The sequence below is a fragment of the Stenella coeruleoalba genome (assembly GCF_951394435.1).
Source record: "Stenella coeruleoalba genome assembly, chromosome: 4".
Taxonomy (NCBI): Eukaryota; Metazoa; Chordata; class Mammalia; order Artiodactyla; family Delphinidae; genus Stenella; species Stenella coeruleoalba.
The window spans coordinates 65,867,358-65,886,916 of NC_137149.1; the positions used below are offsets into that span (position 1 = coordinate 65,867,358).

The 19,559-nt window shown below is 45.5% G+C and overlaps 1 protein-coding gene across 2 annotated transcripts in view; it reads right to left on the reverse strand.

The window, feature by feature from the left end:
- BEND4 (BEN domain containing 4) overlaps positions 1–18,474 on the reverse strand; it is a 33,693-nt gene extending 15,219 nt beyond the window's left edge. For both annotated transcript variants that reach the window (XM_079920383.1, XM_079920382.1), the window contains exons 1-2: positions 17,857–18,474; positions 10,091–10,657 (exon numbers count right to left, since the gene is read on the reverse strand). In XM_079920383.1, coding sequence (XP_079776509.1) covers positions 10,091–10,657; positions 17,857–18,340 — 1,051 coding nt within the window. In that variant the 5' untranslated portion in view covers positions 18,341–18,474. The remainder of the gene's footprint in view (positions 1–10,090; positions 10,658–17,856) is intronic.
- Positions 18,475–19,559: the final 1,085 nt, after the last annotated feature.

The following is a 19,559-nucleotide window of genomic DNA, read 5'->3' on the forward strand; positions in this document are numbered from 1 at the left end:
GTTCTTCAGTAAAGCAGTAAGCCATGCACTTTAGACCTGCTTCCTGACACAGACACATGTAGTTTTTCTGGTAAGTGTCTCACTCCTCCCCTCTCCAGAAACTCACCTGATCTGGTCCAATTCAGATTCGGTTATTATGTATTTCATTAACTGTTGCACTATATTTTGTGAGGCACAGTCTTACAGAATCACTGAATAATCACAATAAAACAGAACAGATGTTAACCCAACACAGAGTCTGACATTTTTTTTGTACCATTGCATAAATAATTCTTATATTTTAAGATTTATATTAGAGCCCTTTCCAGAGTATTAACTGATTGCTTTTAAAGGTCTTGGTAACTTAGTAAATAACCTAACGGATACGAATTATTGCCATCATCTGTCTTGGCTGTGTGTTTTCTTAAGATGTTTTTGTCACATTGAAGAAAATAATAAATATTTAACCTAAACCCTAATTTTAAAGTATCACCACTGAGCCTTCTTCACTTCATTTTTCTCAGCACTTTTTTGAGAGCAAACTGAAATTATCTTTATCTCCTGCTAACAGCTCTGGGTTTTTCAGGTGACATCACATTGCAACATAAATCAAAAACTACATCACCATCCTTCTGAAGAATTTGAATGATAAGAAGTAGAAGTAGGTTAGGAAATTTTTCTTCTTGCCAAAAAATATTTTCTTAAATAACATCCTTATAGACTTGTGTCTTACAGACCTGTGTCATAGGTCACTCTTGTATAGTCATTTGAATATATTCTTCAAATTAAAGAAGCAGTTTCAGGACAACCGCAAGATTGTGCCTTCAACAAAAAGAAGGCACGTGTGTATCAGTTTGAAGTAGGACTTTTATTAAACCAAAGTTTAATAAAACCTGTCAAGTACCTCTAATTTCATCATCCTATTAAAAGACTAACCCACTTTAGAGCTCACCCTGATGTAACTAAACCCTTTGTTTTATTTATAATTCGGCCAGACCTTGCCCAAGTTCCTTTTAAGGGGCGCACTTACTGGCCAACAGTTCTATGTTCTGACAGACACTTTCACCCTGGGTATGGCTGAGTAGAGACTCTGAGTCACTGAGAGCTAGAAAATCCACTTTCTAAACCACACCACTTCTGCTAGGGTATGCAGTGTTCACCAAAAAGTCTGAGCAAGTTAACTGAATGACAAACAAGAATTTCCCACATTACTAGAGTTCCACAAACAAACAGTCTAACCCACTTTGCTCTCAGTGAGTGAGAATGTATCTTCTGGCAATGGGCACGGATTACAGGAGAAAAGCAGAAGCCTTGAGAAGCTAACGGAGACAGGAAACAAGTTTGCTGTTGAGTTCTGGCTTTTCATTAGCTGTGTGGCCTTTGGGACTCCATTTAACTTCTGTGCGTGAGTCCCTTCTACACATTGCTGAAAAGAAGGATCTCGGTAGCAGCAATGCAACTGTGTATACGTCACTGCTTTTCCAAGTGACACGTGAGAGGTATTACTCTGACTTTAGTTTGGAAGTTTTAGTAAAATTTGTAAATACTCACTGACTAAGATTTGAACGAAACTTCTTCTGATACTTTATCCATACTTTACATTTGTTTAGGGAAAAAGTGTTTAAGTGAAGCATAAAAACGCTTACAAAACTGAATATTCAGTGTGACCTCAACCATGTTAAAAATAATTATGTGCGCAGAGAAGAGATTGGAAAGAAATAAACCAAAGTGTTAATAATTTAAAATGATTATATTTTGGTAACAGAATTAGGGCAGTTATTATTACCTTTATCCTTTATCATCCTTGTAAAAACCAGTTTAAAAAAAGTTCTACAGTGGGCATGGATTTTAACTACTTAGAAGTTGTTTGAAGAATGTCTACATGACTGTTATCTCCCCTTCCTTTGCTATATATGACCTTCAGTGTTGCCTGTGTAGCCCTGGAAGGGCTTGGAGGACGACTCTCCCATCTCTACACCCCCAGTATTTAGGCAGCAGTGCTAAGCCCTGAGCGAGGCCGGCTGATGCACATGCGCTGGAAGAAAGTGGAATTTCATGTGACTTTACTGGCTGTAAGCCTCTCCTGAAGGCAAGTGGGTCCTGTGGGTGGTATCTGGGCACAAGGCCGAAGGCCAGGAAGACTTAGCTACTCAATTGACTCTGCACAGTTGGCGGCTGTACTGTCTGGGAGACTCTTAAGTAAGGGCCTTCCAAGGAGAACTGCTCTGATTCTGTTTTTACCTCTATTAAGGGTGCTTGGGTCTCGAGCACCTAATTTTCCTGGCAGATCATTGCATTAACATCTTGATCAGTTTCTCTTCTTGTTCCTCAAGCATTATTTAATCTACTTTGTTATATAATTTTTTTTTAAGATGATGTTGGGGGTAGGAGTTTATTAATTAATTTATTTTTGCTGTGTTGGGTCTTCGTTTCTGTGTGAGGGCTTTCTCTAGTTGTGGCAAGCGGGGGCCACTCTTCATCGCGGTGCGCGGGCCTCTCACTATCGCGGCGTCTCTTGTTGCAGAGCACAGGCTCCAGACGTGCAGGCTCAGTAGTTGTGGCTCACGGGCCTAGTTGCTCCGCGGCATGTGGGATCTTCCCAGACCAGGGCTCAAACCCGTGTCCCCTGCATTAGTAGGCAGATTCTCAACCACTGCGCCACCAGGGAAGCCCTATAATTGTTTTTTAAAGACTCAAAACATTTACCTCCAAGTATATCACATACAATTTTATAGGGAGATTGAAATTGTTTACTGTCCTCTGACGACCATGCCATCTGTGTGCTTATTTCAAGTGTCCTATTCATATCGTCCCCGTAAAGTATAAGTTCCGCAATTGTAAATGTCTAGAAATAAACAATGAGCTTTAAGTGTTACTCAGCCTACAGACGCATGGTAATTCTCTTGATTATCACAATGTCCTGTCTCTGTTTAATTTAATTGACATGTGTAGCTGCTACAACAGAACGTGCCTGACACTGGGCTGGGAATCGGGGTTATGAGGATGACTGTGACTTAGTCTCTATCCTCAAGGACCTTACACAGCCTGCCTCTCCTCGTGTCAAGACCCCAGAAGAGACAGACACACAGAGAGTAAAAACTGGCCCTGATACAGACTCCAACAGAAGCAAGCACGATGTACGACAGCAAGTGGTTAATTCTGCCGGGAAACTGGGGGAGGGGCTTGTTATGGACGGGTGTCGCCTGACCTGGGTACTGATGGCTGAGGAGGAGTTTCTCGAGCGGGGGAAAAGGAGGGTATGTTGGAAGGACAGCAGGAGTTAAGGGAAGACCAGAAGCAAGGGCACAGCGGCTCAGGAATCACAAATTGTCCAGAGGGGTTGGAACCCTTGGTGTATGGTGGGAACTGAGGGGCGAGTCTCCAAAAATGAACAGGAAGACTCAGGCAGTGAAGGATGTCACGTGCCACACCGAGGGGGCTGGAATTTACTCCATGGGCCAACAGAGGCTTTTCAGCAGTGGGTGACGTGGGCCTTTTCAGTTGGCAGAGCCTGGCGTCTGGGGGAGTTGAGTGGCTATCGCAAGAGTCCATATGGTGAAACAGGCCTGGATGAAAGCAATGGGGAGAGCGGGGAGGACCCCATACCGGTGGGTGTGTACGAGGTGGAATCCAGAGGAGAGGAGGCTGACATCAAGGAGGGAGAGAGATGGATGGAACTGCGGCTCCCAACCTGGGTAACTAACTGAATGCTGACCTTTTTACAAGGTAAGACTACCATCAACAATCTAAAAAAACCACTTAAGATTTCTGTATGATCAGGCACAGGACCATGTCCCTGTTTCTTTTTTTTTTTTTTTGCGGTACGCGGGCCTCTCACTGTTGTGGCCTCTCCCGTCGCGGAGCGCAGACTCCGGACACGTAGGCTCAGCGGCCATGGCTCACGGGCCCAGCCGCTCTGCGGCATGTGGGATCTTCCCGGACCGGGGCACGAACCCGTGTCCCCTGCATCGGCAGGTGGACTCTCAACCACTGCGCCACCAGGGAAGCCCCCTGCCTCTCTGTTTCTTAAGGTTGCTCTCTGTTGAGTGCTTCCTGGAACACCTAGCAGGCACTCGGTTGCTACTTAATGAACTTAATACTTCCAGCATTCCAGTATTATTAACCTCACCTTACAGAAGGGGGAAACCGAGGCTCAGAATGGTTAAGTAAGTTGCCTAAAACCACAGATAGCAAGTGGCAGGAGCAGAAATCCAAACCCAGGTTTGACTCCAGGGCCATTTTCTTCAGCCCATGCTGTTCTGTGTCCCTCAGTCTCACAGCTACGCCAATAGTCGTGCTGACTTCTACCAAATTCTGAGTAAAAGAACTCAATCCTTTATTGCTCTCTGTTCCTGTCACTCGCTTTAGTTTTTTACTCAGAACATTCATTCTCCTTAGAACGCGCACGTTAAGCATGATCAATGTGTTTCTCGGGACCAGAAGTCGACCTGAGCCTTCTTCCACAGGCACTTCTGGGCACGTGGGCTGGAGGGTGGCACGAGTACGGGAGAGCACTGGCACTGCGACACCACTTACTCCAAGGGCTTTTTGTTCTTACAAAACTAGTTATCCAAAAACAGACACCGATTTATCTTTTTAAAATCTTCGTACGTAGAATATCCTTACCTAGGACCAGCACTTTGTACGTAATCCAAGGTTAATTCTCTAGTTTGCAGCCTCCTGAGTTAGTACAGTTGATCCTCATTATTTGCAGGTTCTGGACCTGCAAATTTGTCTACTCGCTAAAATGTATTTGTAACGGTCAAATCTGTATTTGGGGTGCTCTTGCGGTCACTGCGGACTTTGGCTGGTCACTGAGAATCTGAATTTCTGGAATCACACACCCCTAGCTGAGGTTGAACAAGGTAACACTTGGCTTGCTCGTTTCAGCCCTCATACGATAACAAGGGTTCTTTTCATGTTCTGTTTAGTGCCATGGTTTTTGCATTTTTGTGCCTTTTCTGCTTGGTGATTTCGCTGTTTAAAAGGAGCCCCAAACGGAGAGTTGAAGTGGTGTCTAAGTGTTCCTGAGCGCAAGGCTGTGATGTGCTTCAAGGGGAAAATGCGTGTTAGATAAGCTTTGTTCAGGCTTGAGTCACAGCGTTGCTGGTTGTGAATTCAGTGTTAACCAACTAATACTATATATTAAATAAGGGCTCGTTAAACAAAAACATACTTAAAACGACGTTTTGTGATTAGCTGACGAAAATGTTGCAACCAGAGGCTCTCGGGAACCGAGGTCTGTATTTCCCCTCAGAGTAATGCCTTGCTGATTCAGTGCTCACAGCTTACAGAATAGAACGACTGTGAATAATGAGAATCGACTACATTTTGAGGGTGGAAGAGGGTAATAAACTAGCTCTGGAGTCAAGAGGCTTCGATTCTAATTTGAGGTCTGCCACAGACTTTACCTGTCCAGGTTGCAACCTCTTTGTCTGTAAAATGGGAATATTAATTTTTGTTTGGAGTTATGAAGATAAATTGAGATGATCATAAATGTACTTTTTAGAAAGTAGAAAGTTCTTTACTAATATCAACAATAAGTGTATCTTCTCTATATTTGGCACTTAGAAAATTTCAAGGTTTTTTTTTTTTTTTTTTTGCGATACGCGGGCCTCTCGCTGTTGTGGCCTCTCCCGTTGCGGAGCACAGGCTCCGGATGCGCAGGCTCAGCGGCCGTGGCTCACGGGCCTAGCTGCTCTGTGGCATGTGGGATCTTCCTGGATCGGGGCACGAACCCGTGTCCCCTGCATCAGCAGGCGGACTCTCAACCACTGTGCCACCAGGGAAGCCCAAGGTATTTTTAATGTGTCATAATTATTTTACTTTGGAAGTTATTATTTTTTAAATTTTATTGAAGTATAGTTGATTTACAATGTTGTCTTAGTTTCAGGTGTACAGCACAGTGATTCAGTTTACATATATATATATATATATATATATATATATATACACACATATATATTCTTTTTCAGATTCTTTTCCCTTATAGCTTATTACAAAATACTGAGTACAGTTCCCTGTGCTATACAGTAGGTCCTCGCTGATTATCTATTTTGTATATAGTAGTGTGGAAGTGATTTTTTTTTTTTTTGCGGTACATGGGCCTCTCACTGTTGTGGCCTCTCCCGTTGCGGAGCACAGGCTCCGGACACGCATGCTTAGTGGCCATGGGCTCACAGGCCCAGCCGCTCTGCGGCATGTGCAATCTTCCCGGACCGGGGCACGAACCGATATTCCCTGCATCGAACCGATATTCCCTGCATCGGCAGGCGGACTCTCAACCACTGCGCCACCAGGGGAGCCCTGGAAGTGATTTTTTAATTACCATACAGTATTTTATATTTCTAACACCCACATTTTATCATATTTTTAAATCTCTGAACTTGGTGTTCAAAGATAATTATAATGTGCAATTACGATTTGCAGTGTTTTTTCTTCTTCCTTAGTGGAACATAAAGTATTGGTGTGTCTTACATTCAATGGGGGCTTAAATTAGATGAAATATGGTATTTTATACCCACCCTCCCTTATGAGTTCTCTTCACCCAGTGCTGACTGTAAGCTTTCTGAATAAATGTGACTACTCTAACCTGACATCTTCTCCATAGAGAAGTTTGCCCATCACCATTCTTCTTCTTCTTTTTTTTTTTTTAATGGTATGCAGGCCTCTCACTGTTGTGGCCTCTCCCATTGCGGAGCACAGGCTCCAGACGCGCAGGCTCAGCGGCCATGGCTCACGGGGCCCAGCCGCTCCACGGCATGTGGGATCTTCCCGGACCGGGGCACGAACCCATGTCCCTTGCATCGGCAGGCGGACTCTCAACCACTGCGCCACCAGGGAAGCCCTACCATTCTTCTTTTAATAACCTCTCAGCTCTTTGTATTCCTGATCCAAATGTCTTCCTTTTGTGACTTTTTCTTCTTTTAACCTATTTTCACTTTCTTTTAAAAAATTTAAACTTTTAAACAGACTTTCTATTTTCTAGTGTGATAATCTAATGCAAAAGAAAATGTGCTAATGCTATTTCCTGGGATAAAATATTTAATTGCCTATATCTGCAGATAACTCTGGAAAGTAAGTTAGACAGCACTTTCTAGAAGCCCCTTGTTTGCCTGTAGTTGATAATCAGTAAGACTTTGTTGAATGTTTCACAAATAATACAATAAACAAAGGCCCTCTCGGGTGGTGCCAGAAAGAATACCCCTCCCCGGTCCCTCCTTTCAGTGAGGGCTGTCACCTTCCTTTCCCCCTTTTACAGCTACCCAAGTGAAAGCATTTTTTCCTGTAGACTAATAGGCTCATTTCTTTTGAACTCTCAGTTCAAGAACTGCTCCCAGATATAAATGCTTTATTTAAGGGGGGAAAAAAAAAGAAAGAAACTGGAATCTCAGAGTTGCTCAACAGCCTGACTCTGGAGAGAGAGGGAAGCGCCTGAGGAACACTGCCCCTGAACTGACCCACTGCAGGTGCTCCCATCATCTTGCTCACCTTATTTCCTCCGCTAACTGCTGCGCGCTCCTCTCCCCTTTGTACTCATCCACCCTGCTCGGCTGTAAGAAGAGTGATCGTACAACATACGGGCAGATTCTACAGGAAGAAAGCCCCAGGTCCTTCCAAGGAAATGTACGGCCTCTAGGATAACAGAGGCCTACTGGGATCATTGGGAAGCACGGATACTGCTTAGGGAAAATCGATCCCAAATCTCACAGGAAAGTTACGGCTTGCAAAATAATCCTGTTACGTACAAAACCAGAGTATTATTGCTCTACTTTTCTTCATATGGATAAAAGTAACAGATTCCGCCTCGGCCCTGCCCACACCAAAGGCACAGCTCATAGAATGCCAGAGTGGATTCCTGGGTGATCACCCACAGGCTGGTTTGCTGTTTAGCCAAAGATGGAGGTTGGGAGGTGAGGAGGGCAGGAGGGCAGTTATGTCTCTCTTTGATTCAAGTCTTTCATCTCGAGGGGCACTTTCAACCTGATGCCCAATACTAAGGTATCCCTAGGTAATGAATCCAGGAGTTAAGTAATCACAAATGGCTAATCTTTCCTGCATTTCACACTATTTTTTTCTATTCATAATTGACAAACTGAGTTTCCTCTATATTGTTGAATTTCAGTATGGATTATTTAAAGCAATCATGGCTCTCCACATAGAACTGGTTCAAGTTCATGGAGGGAACTCTTTACAGTAACAGTGGTGGAATGTTTACAGTAACAGTGGTGATCATTAGCCTAATTTCAACAACTGTCATTCAATGTCTGACCATCAAGAGGACTCAAGAAATTGCAGCATTTTCGTCTTTCTGGGAAGCAGAGAAGGACAATGATTAGTGGCAGGCCAGCAATGAGTTATCCCTGACACAGACATTTCATCTGTACGGATTTAGGAAACAAGAGGTGGAGTGAACCCCAAATTTGCTTGGTAAGTTTACCAAGGACAGACGGCTCACCAAATATTTACGGTTGGGAATTAGGCAATAACACTCTGGACATTTGTGTCACCTGTCCTTGCACTCTGAAACTCTTCCCCACAGCTCTGAATGGCTGATGCAAGGACCTGCAGCTGGCTGATCTCCAGGACACTATCTTCTCCCCTAATGAAAGAGGAGTGGGGAGTAAGATGCAACATACCCTTCTGGCGGTAAAACCAATAGTTCACATAATTTATGAAACTGTGCAAGTTGTAAAATCCCAGTGTGTCCGCTGCACCCGTATCTCTTTGACTCGGAGAAACCAGTAGCGCTCTGGTTCCACCGCATTCTTCTGGGTCCTGCCAGTCAGTCTCTCTGCTGCAGTCAGATCCGGCCTGGCAGGGACAACGCCAAGACTCTGCATCTAACCCCAGGGCTCAAATGTAACAACAGAGAATGGATTTCCTTCACCTCTTGCTTCTCTCCCACAACTGCACTCAATCTAATTCCAAAACGTTCTGAGCCAAACCTCAGCTCTATCTGGGCAATTCTCTTAAGTGAAAGGACAGAAGGAAAATAAATTTCTGATTTGGCAATTCTAATAAGCAAATGGGTAACTTTCTTCAACACTTCCTTCTTTTTACCTCAGCCGCCAAACTGGGTGGTGCAAAGACACCGAGTTAGGAAAAGAACGTAATTTCTATTTCTATTTATGGATCAGCCTTAAAACTTTTAAATCTGTTATGTATGCTTTATTTTGAACATATTAGTATGCAAGTATATGTATGTAAATAACCAATGAATGTGTACATTGGTAGATACACGCTCAAAAATTTTTATCAATGGGCTGCATGATTAAAAAGGTCTTAATGTCTTTTATAAGCCACAGACATGCAGGAATGACCTCAAAGATATAGGCAAAATCAGAAGCTCTCCAAATAGGGAAAAAAATGGCTTTGCAACCCAGAGAAGATCTTGCCATAAAGATGACTTTACTACTCTGCAGATCTAGTGTCTCTGCGAGGCGGTACAATGCCTCGCGTTTAGCCAGGAGCACAACTAGTTTGCGACCAGCTTAATAACTGGTCTGTCTTTGAGATATTCCTTTTAGTTTACAGTTGCATATTAACTTTAAGGGGGAGTTTGCACGCTAAAAAGAGACCATGCCTATTGAAACTTAACAAGAAAGGGGAGAAGTTAGTGGAATAGAAGAGACCATTTGTCCTCTGAGCCCTGCCTCTGTAGTTATCATTTCATTTTAATTTCTCCCATGGACTAATAAAACACATATATCAAAGTCTTTAAAAATACAAAAGCCATTTTAAAGGAACAGGGTCACTTTTTGAAGAAAATTCAAGCTCACAGAACCTGGCCTATTTCAATCTCATTGCACTACATCTGGGAATCACTTTTGTATCAGTGGAGACATCTTTTAATTGGACCATAGTCTTCAGGCCTACACCCCAGAAGACTGTGGCTTAAACACAGGACAAGGCTAGCGGCTCATCTTGAAATTTCCACTTGGCACTGGTAGGCTAAAACTGTGCATGCCGGTTTTTCTAACTCTTCTACATCGCCGGCCCAAACAACAACAAAAAGCCACACGTACACGCACACGTGCATACATACATGCGGATGGGACACTGGAAAGGAATGAGCTGCAGGTGGCTTGCAAGGAACAGGGCAGGGTACCTGGGATGCTCTCTAACTTTCTTCTGAGCTCTTCATTTTCTTGTTGCAGTGACACTACCTCCTGCTCCAGCTCTTGGCACCGAGGACAGTAGCCCTCCTCTTCCTCCTCCTCTTCTTCCTCAGGCAGCGTAGAAGAGGATGGGTGACCGTGGGATTCGGATGTCGCTGGGGAGGTCCAGCCACCTAGTGTGTGCACGGGGGATGTTGCTAGAGGATCCACGTCCGCCAGGTGGCCATACTCACTGACTGAGGAGGTGTTTGCAGTCGGAAAGCTCCCGGAGAGCAGGTAATTTTGTAGGGAGTCAGTGAAAACCCTCAAGAAGGCAGAAGTCTGTTGTTTCCTTTGCATATATTGCATCTCTATGTCTACACTGTCTGAGGTCTGACTGTGGACCCCTTTGCCAACAGGGCACTGCTCCTGTCTTTCAGTGTAACTTGAGCCTTCCTGCTTTACGCAAGAAATCAGGGACTGAGAATGGCTGGAGTCCAGAAGCTTTCCTCCACAATTTAAGAGGCTAAGGACTCGGCTGCATTGTTGAGCAAAGGCGTCCAAGATCATACGACTCTCTGAAATACAAGAGAAGACACGTCAGAGACTGCCAGCCAAGACAAGGGACAAGTAAGGTCCTCGACCTAGAGTTTAACATTAAAAAATGTCAAAAACATGGACTTCTACTCCCTGCTACACACACAGGTGACATGGTGCATCCACTCCTAATAGGATGCATGGCTTCCGGCTGCTCTGTGACTGGTGGGGTGCCTGATGAGCCACCCCTAACTTGACTCTGGGAAATGGCTGGACTGCGAGACGGGGGCACCGGATAGACACTCCCTCTGCGTGGTTATTAACCGGCCTGCACAGGTCTGAACTCACACCTTTGGCTTCATTAATATCCTTACTCTAATGAATCGAGCCAGCCCTGCAGACTCAACTCCTCATTGACAGGAGGGCTTACAGCAATCATTACGTCTATTTCTGGAGTGCCCTCATGCCCTTGCTATTAATCAGCTGATACAATCCCTGCTGAGAGTACGTTGCTCCCAGATGCAAAATGGAGAAGAACGATGAGTCTTTCTGAAGAGCTCACTAAACGTCTAAGGTAAAATAAAGAGTGGGCCTACAAGGCAAATAGTGAGGAGCCCCGAAGCAAGCCTGTGTCATCCAACATCTGTGCTCACCATTCTTTTACTTTATCTGCTAACTTAGATTTCTTGTCAAGGCCAGCGTTTAGCTTGATCTATAGCAGCAGCATCTGAAAAGCAATAGTGCCTCTTCTCAGGGCTTCTCCCACCAAATCTCTTAAATGGTATGTGCTGAGGGTGCCAGTTAGTTTCCACAAGTGTATTCTAAAGCATATTAACTGTTAATCAGTGGAAAGCAAAAAGCGAACAGAAAACAATCAGTTCACTTCAAAAAGAAAGAAAGAAAAACCCAATGTCCTGAAAATGTGATTTAATGTTGCCAGTCTAAGGGGCTTGAAAATTCACCCTAAATGTAACCATCACAAGAACACTGTCTTCTTTCTGGACCACCACCCAGAACGCGCTATTTATATCAATAAATACCCACAGAGAGACAGATAACTTTTTTAGGGCTTATATAGAGCTATCAGGGTACCTCTCATTTCCTCTCCCACCCTACGCGGAATAATGGTAACAAACAAAATATTGTACGTTCTAGATGCCGAGATCCGTTGTTTATGATAGAAATGTAACGAGTCACTTGCTGTCTCTGGAAATGTTGACTAGCTGTATTTTTTTCTGAGGGGAAAAAAATAACCTTGAAAAGTGAAAAGTGGTGAGATGCTTGAGGGCTTCTACGGGGACAACAAACTAAATAGCTGTGATTAAGAAATTGATTTCTCTAGAAAACCCAGGACGATGACCAGCAAACCAACCTTCAGAAACCTCCAGGTGGTACTTCAGCCTCTACTTTGTTTTTTCTTACTATTCTTCCTGAAGTAACTAAGATATCAGGGGAAGGGGGTACAAGTCTCCTATTTCACTTATTTAATAAGAATATACATAAAGCCCACAGCATAGAGCAAGCACCTCTCATATCTCCCAAATCCATAAAATGCTCCCATTCCTAAATCTCTCAGGAAAAATGACAAGTCAGAACACAGAGGCCAGTTCTTCTCAGTTCAGGAGAGATTTATAGACTGTATATTCCATGAGTGGACTGGGGTTTGAGGGCCAGCACAGAATCTCTAGAAATATTTACTGAATACATGTGGGGACTCTTATAAATAAATAGAGTATCTTAGTTTACAGCATTTGTACCCTACCCTGAATCTCACATATATTAGGCACAGGCCTATTTTTTACACGATTATTTTGAGTACTAAAGAAAGAACTAGATGCCAGGTATAGTTTTAGGCTAGAGCTGATAGATGGGCTGGGAACTTGGCTGAAGTAGCGGCCAAGATAAAGTCGGCTTGCTGCCTTGGAGAAAAAGGGATGTGGATATGGGAAGGGTATTTCGCACACCGAACACTGGAAGTGATGATGACTCTGCCCCCAGCCAGGTGGAAAGGAATAACTAAGCTCATGATTTGAACCAAAACTTAATGGAGAAAGACTTCAAAGAGCTGGGTGTTATATCTTACAATGACCAAAACCGAATAAACGAGAAAGTAAACAGTTGAACCATACAAGTGGGGAGGTTTAAGATGCTGCATTCTCATTTCTTCACTCCTGGCTTTTTGTTCTTTTATTAGTAAAATCAAAGGACAATATTGATTGGCGACTCTCAATTCTAGCACACCAGCAGTTTTCACTCATTTAATCCTATAATCCCATTCTAGATCTAAAGTTGTATTTACTGTTTGCATTTTAATCAGAATAGTCCCAAGTGATTTACAGCCTATACACCTATAACATAACCTTGATGAAAGGAACAAAATATGAAAGGAAAGGCTAAAACAGAATTGCCTAGAAAGAACTGCTCGAATGTATCTGTCCACTGTCCTAAGGAGCTCAGTTGTTTTAATCATGTTGATAAAACACGTTAGGGTATAGATTTTAAGGGAAAAAAAAAAATCTGATGTAGAGACAAGCATGATTTGTTTTCTTAACTGAAGGATAAACTCGTAATATGCTGAGAAAAAAATCATTATGTAATATACTACATTATGAAGATAATGTATTAAAGTGCACTCAGAATATCAGAGAATAGTTACAATCATAAAACGGTTCTTGCCTGCAGTTTTTTCAAATGCTTCATTCTGAATTTGTTCTCAGAACGAATATATGTAAAAATGCCAACTGTAGCCCTAAAGCTGTATTCTCTTCTTTTCACTACCTTATATTTGAATAGTATTTTATGTCAATACATTGAAGAGTATGATGAAAAATACTACTATTATACTTGGTGGGAAATGGCAAATCTTTACACTTAACACACATTGCAGCCAGCAGTGCTTCAGCTTTCCATACAGAATATAATTAGAACACAAGTACTGTGCGATGCCCATTATTGCTAAGAAATGGAGAAAAGTTCTGTTTTCATATGAACACGATTGAATGGCCACTGATCCACGATTCTTAACTGAGCAAAGTGTGAACATGTATTTTGAAATTTTAAACTCTTTTCCTCCACTAGGCACAGAATGTTCCAGTCAAGTGATGGCAAGGAAGTACAAAGTCAACAGTTTATAGAGAGGCTTTAAAACAACCTAGTTGATCCCTAACTTCTTTAAAATTAAACACCGTAAAATGTTAATAAATCACAATCACAAAGCACTCTAAAATGACCACATCTCTCTCATTTATTTTGCTTTATTGTGCAATGTGTCGGGATCTAATATCATGTTGCAAATTGTGCCCAGTCTGATTCCAGAATCCGAACCCGTGTTATTTTTGTAATTAAAAACTTCATTTCTAGAATTTCTTCAGAATTTAAGTGGTTTAATCCATCCTAAATCTGATAAGTGAAGAAGAGGGATGGGAATTCAGCAATGAAACACAGGCTCCCTACTTTAACATCCTTCTTTGTAAGTAAAGCCTTGAATGGAATTTGCCCATCACAGCAGATCCCCAAGAGTATTCTGTTTCTATGAAGGAGATCACAGTGGTCAAGATTAGTGGTAATTTTTTGATTTTAGCCCACAAAGGGTGAAATATATTAATACTAAAAATGCAGAGGCAGAAAAAAAATTTTTGTGACCTATACGATCCTGTATCCATATATTACATCTATCAAAAGGATTTGCAACTAGTTCAAAATAGATAATTTCCTTAAAACATTAATATAACTTCTTTTTATGAGAGGACTTCGTGGCACAGAAAACAGAAGTTAGAAAATGAAAGCATCTTTGGAAGCATCACCCCTGTCTTAAATCAATGAACTACTGTATGTCTTTCAAAAAAAATGCCATCCAATTTTTTTTCCCTAATGGCAAATATCAACACAGCAAAACAGGATGCAATTTTTCTAAATAAATAAATCAATGATGTGTCAAAAATTAACAGATGAGTTAATATACTCAGTGCTATCAAAACCAGATGGTGCTTCCTAATATCCATCCTGCTCAGTCAATCCCTGAATATTTTCTGGACCATCGGTATATAAAATAGGATGCTGCTATTCGTGATGGCAAACAAAAGCAATCATGCCTGCCAAGCACATACTATAACAGGCAGCATTTCAGCTCTGCTAGACAGAAAGTAATTAGAATGCTTTTAATGTCCAAAAGAATGATGCTGATAGGCTGCCGCAGATGTGTAGATTTATGAATATTTATATGGTGGTTTATAGCTGACACTTTTATCAGTTGAAGAAGATAAAATATCTGCCTGCCTCAAAAGCTTGACAGTCAGGTTAATAAAATCTCATTAAAGAGAATGACCTATGCAATTATATAGGATTTATTGTAATTCATTTTTGATTGTACTCTGCTTAAAGATGCAATTTCCCATTTCCTGATGCCAAATTTAGGCTGCATATCAAGATCTACGTGGGTTTTAACTCTAAGCCTCCCACAGAGGAAAAATAGGCTTTTAGAACCACGGCATATTACCGCTTTTAAGGAAAATTATACTCTTCAGGAGATTTTACAAGAATGTTGAAAAATCTATTTTAATCATGTATTTCTCCTCTCAATGGTTTATGGCCCTTAATGGCAAATAAGGTTCACTTCAACCCTTTCATCTTTTCACTGCATTTTCTCTGGACACTCAGTTAGTTATCTCTCTTCCATCCTTGACTCATTTCATCTCATCGACATTTTGACTATTTTCAGTTTACGAGGTAGCCTGAGACCCTGCAGTACCACTGTTGTGAGGGTGCAACAAGCAAATCACCACCCCTACCCCCACCCCACCCAGTGTGCTAGGATGGCTGTCTGTACACACATGCTTATTGGTTCAAAGTGGAACCACTAGTTCCTCAAAGAGCCAATCAGCTCTTCAGGTGACTGTCCCTCTGATGGCCACTCATATCACTGTGCCTGTTAAGAGATGGCTTTGTCCCCCAATGATTAATAGTATGACCACAATTCATGATGTCTAGTACTATGGTCTTTTTTTTTTTTTTTGCCCCTGACCATTTTCCTCACTGCATGGCAGAAAACTACCATTCAATTCCCATCTTTCCAACAAGTACATGGCATCCTGTCTTGGGGCTATCTAGCCTACCTCTCTATGACCGCTCTTAAAAAAAAAAAAAAAGGCAGCAGCAGCACTGAAAATAAAAGGAAATAAGAAACACAGGGAGTTGGAGGGACATCAAAAAGCCCCTTTCCACTCCTTTAGATTCAGTGATATGATTTCCACCTGCGGACAGAGACAAACTAAACAGGACGTTAGAAGAAACACTGAAAAAGAGGACATTCAGAACAAGGTAAGAAGGAAACAACAACAGCAAAAACTCCTTATGGATAAAAGAGTGGGGCAACTGCCAGAGTAGAAGGCACCATGGAAAGGATAGCAAGTGACTGGCGCAGAAAAAAGAAATATAGGAAAAATAGCAGGGAAAGGCAAGGTTAAAACTTGGATGAAAATGGAAATGAAAAGGGGCAGATTTATACTGTATGAAAAAAAGTAGAAGACAGAAAGAAAGACAGTCCGCAAAGACTGAAAGGAGAAAGCAGGATGAGATTAAAGACTGAACTGGGCAGATAAAGAGGGGGGAAAACCCCAATGAACATGGTGGCACTGAGGTGTGCAAAGGAGTAAGCAAAATATAGAATGTGGAAAAAAGGACCCAAACTTCTGAACAATGTAAAGAGAAAGGAAGATAAAGCAGAGCCGGGAAATAAACAAGGAGTGAACAAGAAGTAGTATATAAGAAAACCAGACCCCAAGCCCAGAGAGCACACAAACCTCACTAAGAAGGGGGGAAAACAGAAGAAAAATGAGGAAAGTGAAAGTAGGCTAGCCTCACAGTGAACATAGAAGCACAGCGGAATTAAAATACAGGGAAAAAAACCACACCTCACAAACAATAAGGACATCCACATAAAAACCTCGCCAACATCTCCCAGCCAGTGAGGGATGTGACAGAGCAAGTCTTCACTATAACCTGTAATTAGGTTTTCTTTCTCAAAACCAATCCTTCCTGTGTCAAAATACTGACAAACAACAGAACATGAGCTTAGGCATCTATAACGCATTTCAAGACAATGCTCCTATTTTCATTAGGAAAAAAGGAAGCCGTGGATTCACTGATATGCAGGATTTGGGGGGCTCCAAAGTGCCGTAAAAGGCCTGAGCAGGAACTTTTCGTTCTGAGCGGCGGGATACACGGGGCTGCGAGTCCAAGGGGAGCAGAGAGCACACTTGGGCGCAGGCCCCAGGCTGTGACCTCTCCACCAGCCCGTCGCCCTCCCCGCCGCTGGGCTGGAGAGCCGGCTTTTCTCAGGAGTCGCGTACCCTGGGGTGGATGCTCCCCGAAAGGCAGTCATTTCTAAGGGGCCTGGGACCCCGCGGTGCAGCAGCGCCCACCCGGCGGGGCCCAGAGCGCCCGGGGTTCCCGGGGCTGGGGGGGAGGGGCGGGAGGTCTCCGTCCCTAAAGTCGCGGCCGCCGGGGCGAGCGCCAGTTCCAACCGCGCGGCTGCTGCAGAGGAGCCTCGCGTCCTGCACACACCGGCGGGGACTCTGGGGTGGCCGGGTAAAGGGGGCCAGGGAGAGGCAGAGACAGCGCGCGCTCGCCAGGAAAAAGCAGGAAAGCAGCCCTAGGGCCAGCCGCGTGACCGCGACAGAGTGAGCGAGAAAAAGAGAACCAGAGGGCAAATGAGAAGGGAAAAAGAGAAGGAAGAACAAATGGAGGAGAGAGGCAGATAAAGGGAAGAAGCAGAAGGAGAAAGTGAAGCAGCGGAGGGGAAAGGGAGGGCGTCCCCGAGAACCGCCAGAGTAACGCCCGCTTCTCCCCGCGCCGCCGCCGCTGTCACCCCACGGTGTCCCGCCCCCACTCCCCGCCTGCGCGCCGCCCCCGCCCCGCCGATCGCCCCTGCCCGGGCGCTGAGCGGGACGCTAGCGGCGGAGCCACCTGTTAAGAGGCGCGCGCGCCATCGGAAGCCCCGGACGCGGCGGCGGTGAACCTCCAGAAGTTGCTGCCGGCGCGTAGAGGCCTTGGGGGTGCGCTCGGACGCCCCGACGCTCCCTCAGCCGGCTCTGGGAGCCTCCCGCTCTCCCCTCCCACCCCCCACCCACCCCGCTGGGCAAGGCGCGCGGGAGGCTGTCCTCGGTCCCCGCTTTCTCTTTCCCGGGTCCTACACCTCCCCCAACCCGTGGCGGGACGGAAAGTTGCTCCCGAGAGTTGGTACCTGCGCTGAGCTCCAGGCTGGCGCCGTTGCCGCCCGCACTGCTGCTGCCCGCGGCGGCTGCCGCCGGGCCCGAGCCGTACCTGACGACGGCGGCGAAAGATGAGGACGACGACGCGGCGGGGGCCGCGGGCGGCGGCGCTGGGGTCCTCAGGTGGCTCTGGGACGTGGCGGGCGTGCAGGACGGAGACGACGACGAGGCGGCGGCGGCGGCCCGGCCGGGCCCGGGTGGGTAAGAGCTCTGCGCCTGGAACTGCTGCGGTGGCGGCGGCGGCTCGCTGCTGCTGATGGAGACCGCGGCTTGCGGCGCGAAGGCCGGCGGGGGCGGCCGCACGTGCGGCAGCTCCACCAGGGTGGGTCGCTCGTACCGCTTGGCCAGCGTCGGTCTCTTGCTGGGGAATGTCTTGAGGACGCTGTAGGGGCTGCGCTGCTTGTAGATTTTGGGGACGCTGGGCCCCTCTTCCGCCGGCTGCATCTCCTCCTCCATTCTGCGCCTCTGGGCAGGTCCCGGGTCGCACGCCCCCTCCGCGCCCGGCGCCTGGCTCCGAGGGTGCCTCTGCCGCCCGCCCAACAGCTCTGCCCGAGTGCGCGCGCGTGGAAGGGTGGCTGTCTGTGCCGTGGCCGCCGTCGTCGCCGCCGCCGCCACCACTGCCGCCTGTCGCGAAGGCTGGCATCGCCGAGCCCCTGCGCGGGGGGCTGCCGCCCGAGCGCTGATTGACAGGCTGCCTCACCAATGCCTGGAGGGAGAAAGGAGGTAAAGAGCAAGTGTTTAGGGTTATATCTGCTAATGATAATGGGGGCGGGGGCGGGGCCTGGCGCCGCCGCTGCCGCCCGCGTGGTCGCCCAGCCGGGAGTGCGCCTCCGACGGGGGAAGGGAAGGAATGAGCCGGGACCAGGAGGGTCCCCTGGTAACAGCGCGAGGTTCCGGCCGGGACGAGACTTCGGAGCCCCAGACTTGCACTTGAGGCTCCTGCTGCTGTGGGCGGGGTTCAGTTTTAGGAAAGAGCTCTTGGCGCCGCCTGCTTGACCCCGAACTCTCGGGGTTGCCCTGAGGGGCTGGTAGTAGTAGGGGTGGGGCGGTAGCTAGAGTGCATGTGCGCCTTGGGAAGATATTACAACCCGTTCTTCTGCTGATGGGGAATTGCTCCCCCAGCCTTCTGAAAGGAACATCTTCAGAAGGTCTTGACCTAGGTCGCTGCGAGTTGTTTGCGCGCCCCGGGGTTTCTGTCTATACCCAGCTCCTGGCCTTCGAGCTTATGTTGTCCTAAGAGCACACAAAGCATCGGGCTTTCACGTTATTTCAGTTAGTTCCCTACAGGGCCCCTGAGAGGGCGTAACAGAATCGGTGTCCCCATTCCACAGATGAGAAAACCGAGGCTCTTGGAGGAAATTACCCAAAGTCAGACACTCAAGAGTGTGTGGCTGAGTTGCACAGATGTACTCAGATATTCAACTTCACATTTCTCGTATTACGTAGACTCTGTGCAATTGAGGGAAAAAAATATGACCTGATACCTCCTTTTGGGACGGTGACTAGATACTCGCAACAATGTCATTTGGTATATATATATTTGTAAGTGCTTGTAGCATCAAGATGGGCCGCAAGCTCTTGCTCCCTGCGTTGCCCAGGCAGCTCCTCACTGCACCTGGGGTCACACGGCCAGGGTTTCTGGAGGACACACAATTTCAGTAGTTGTTTGAATGAG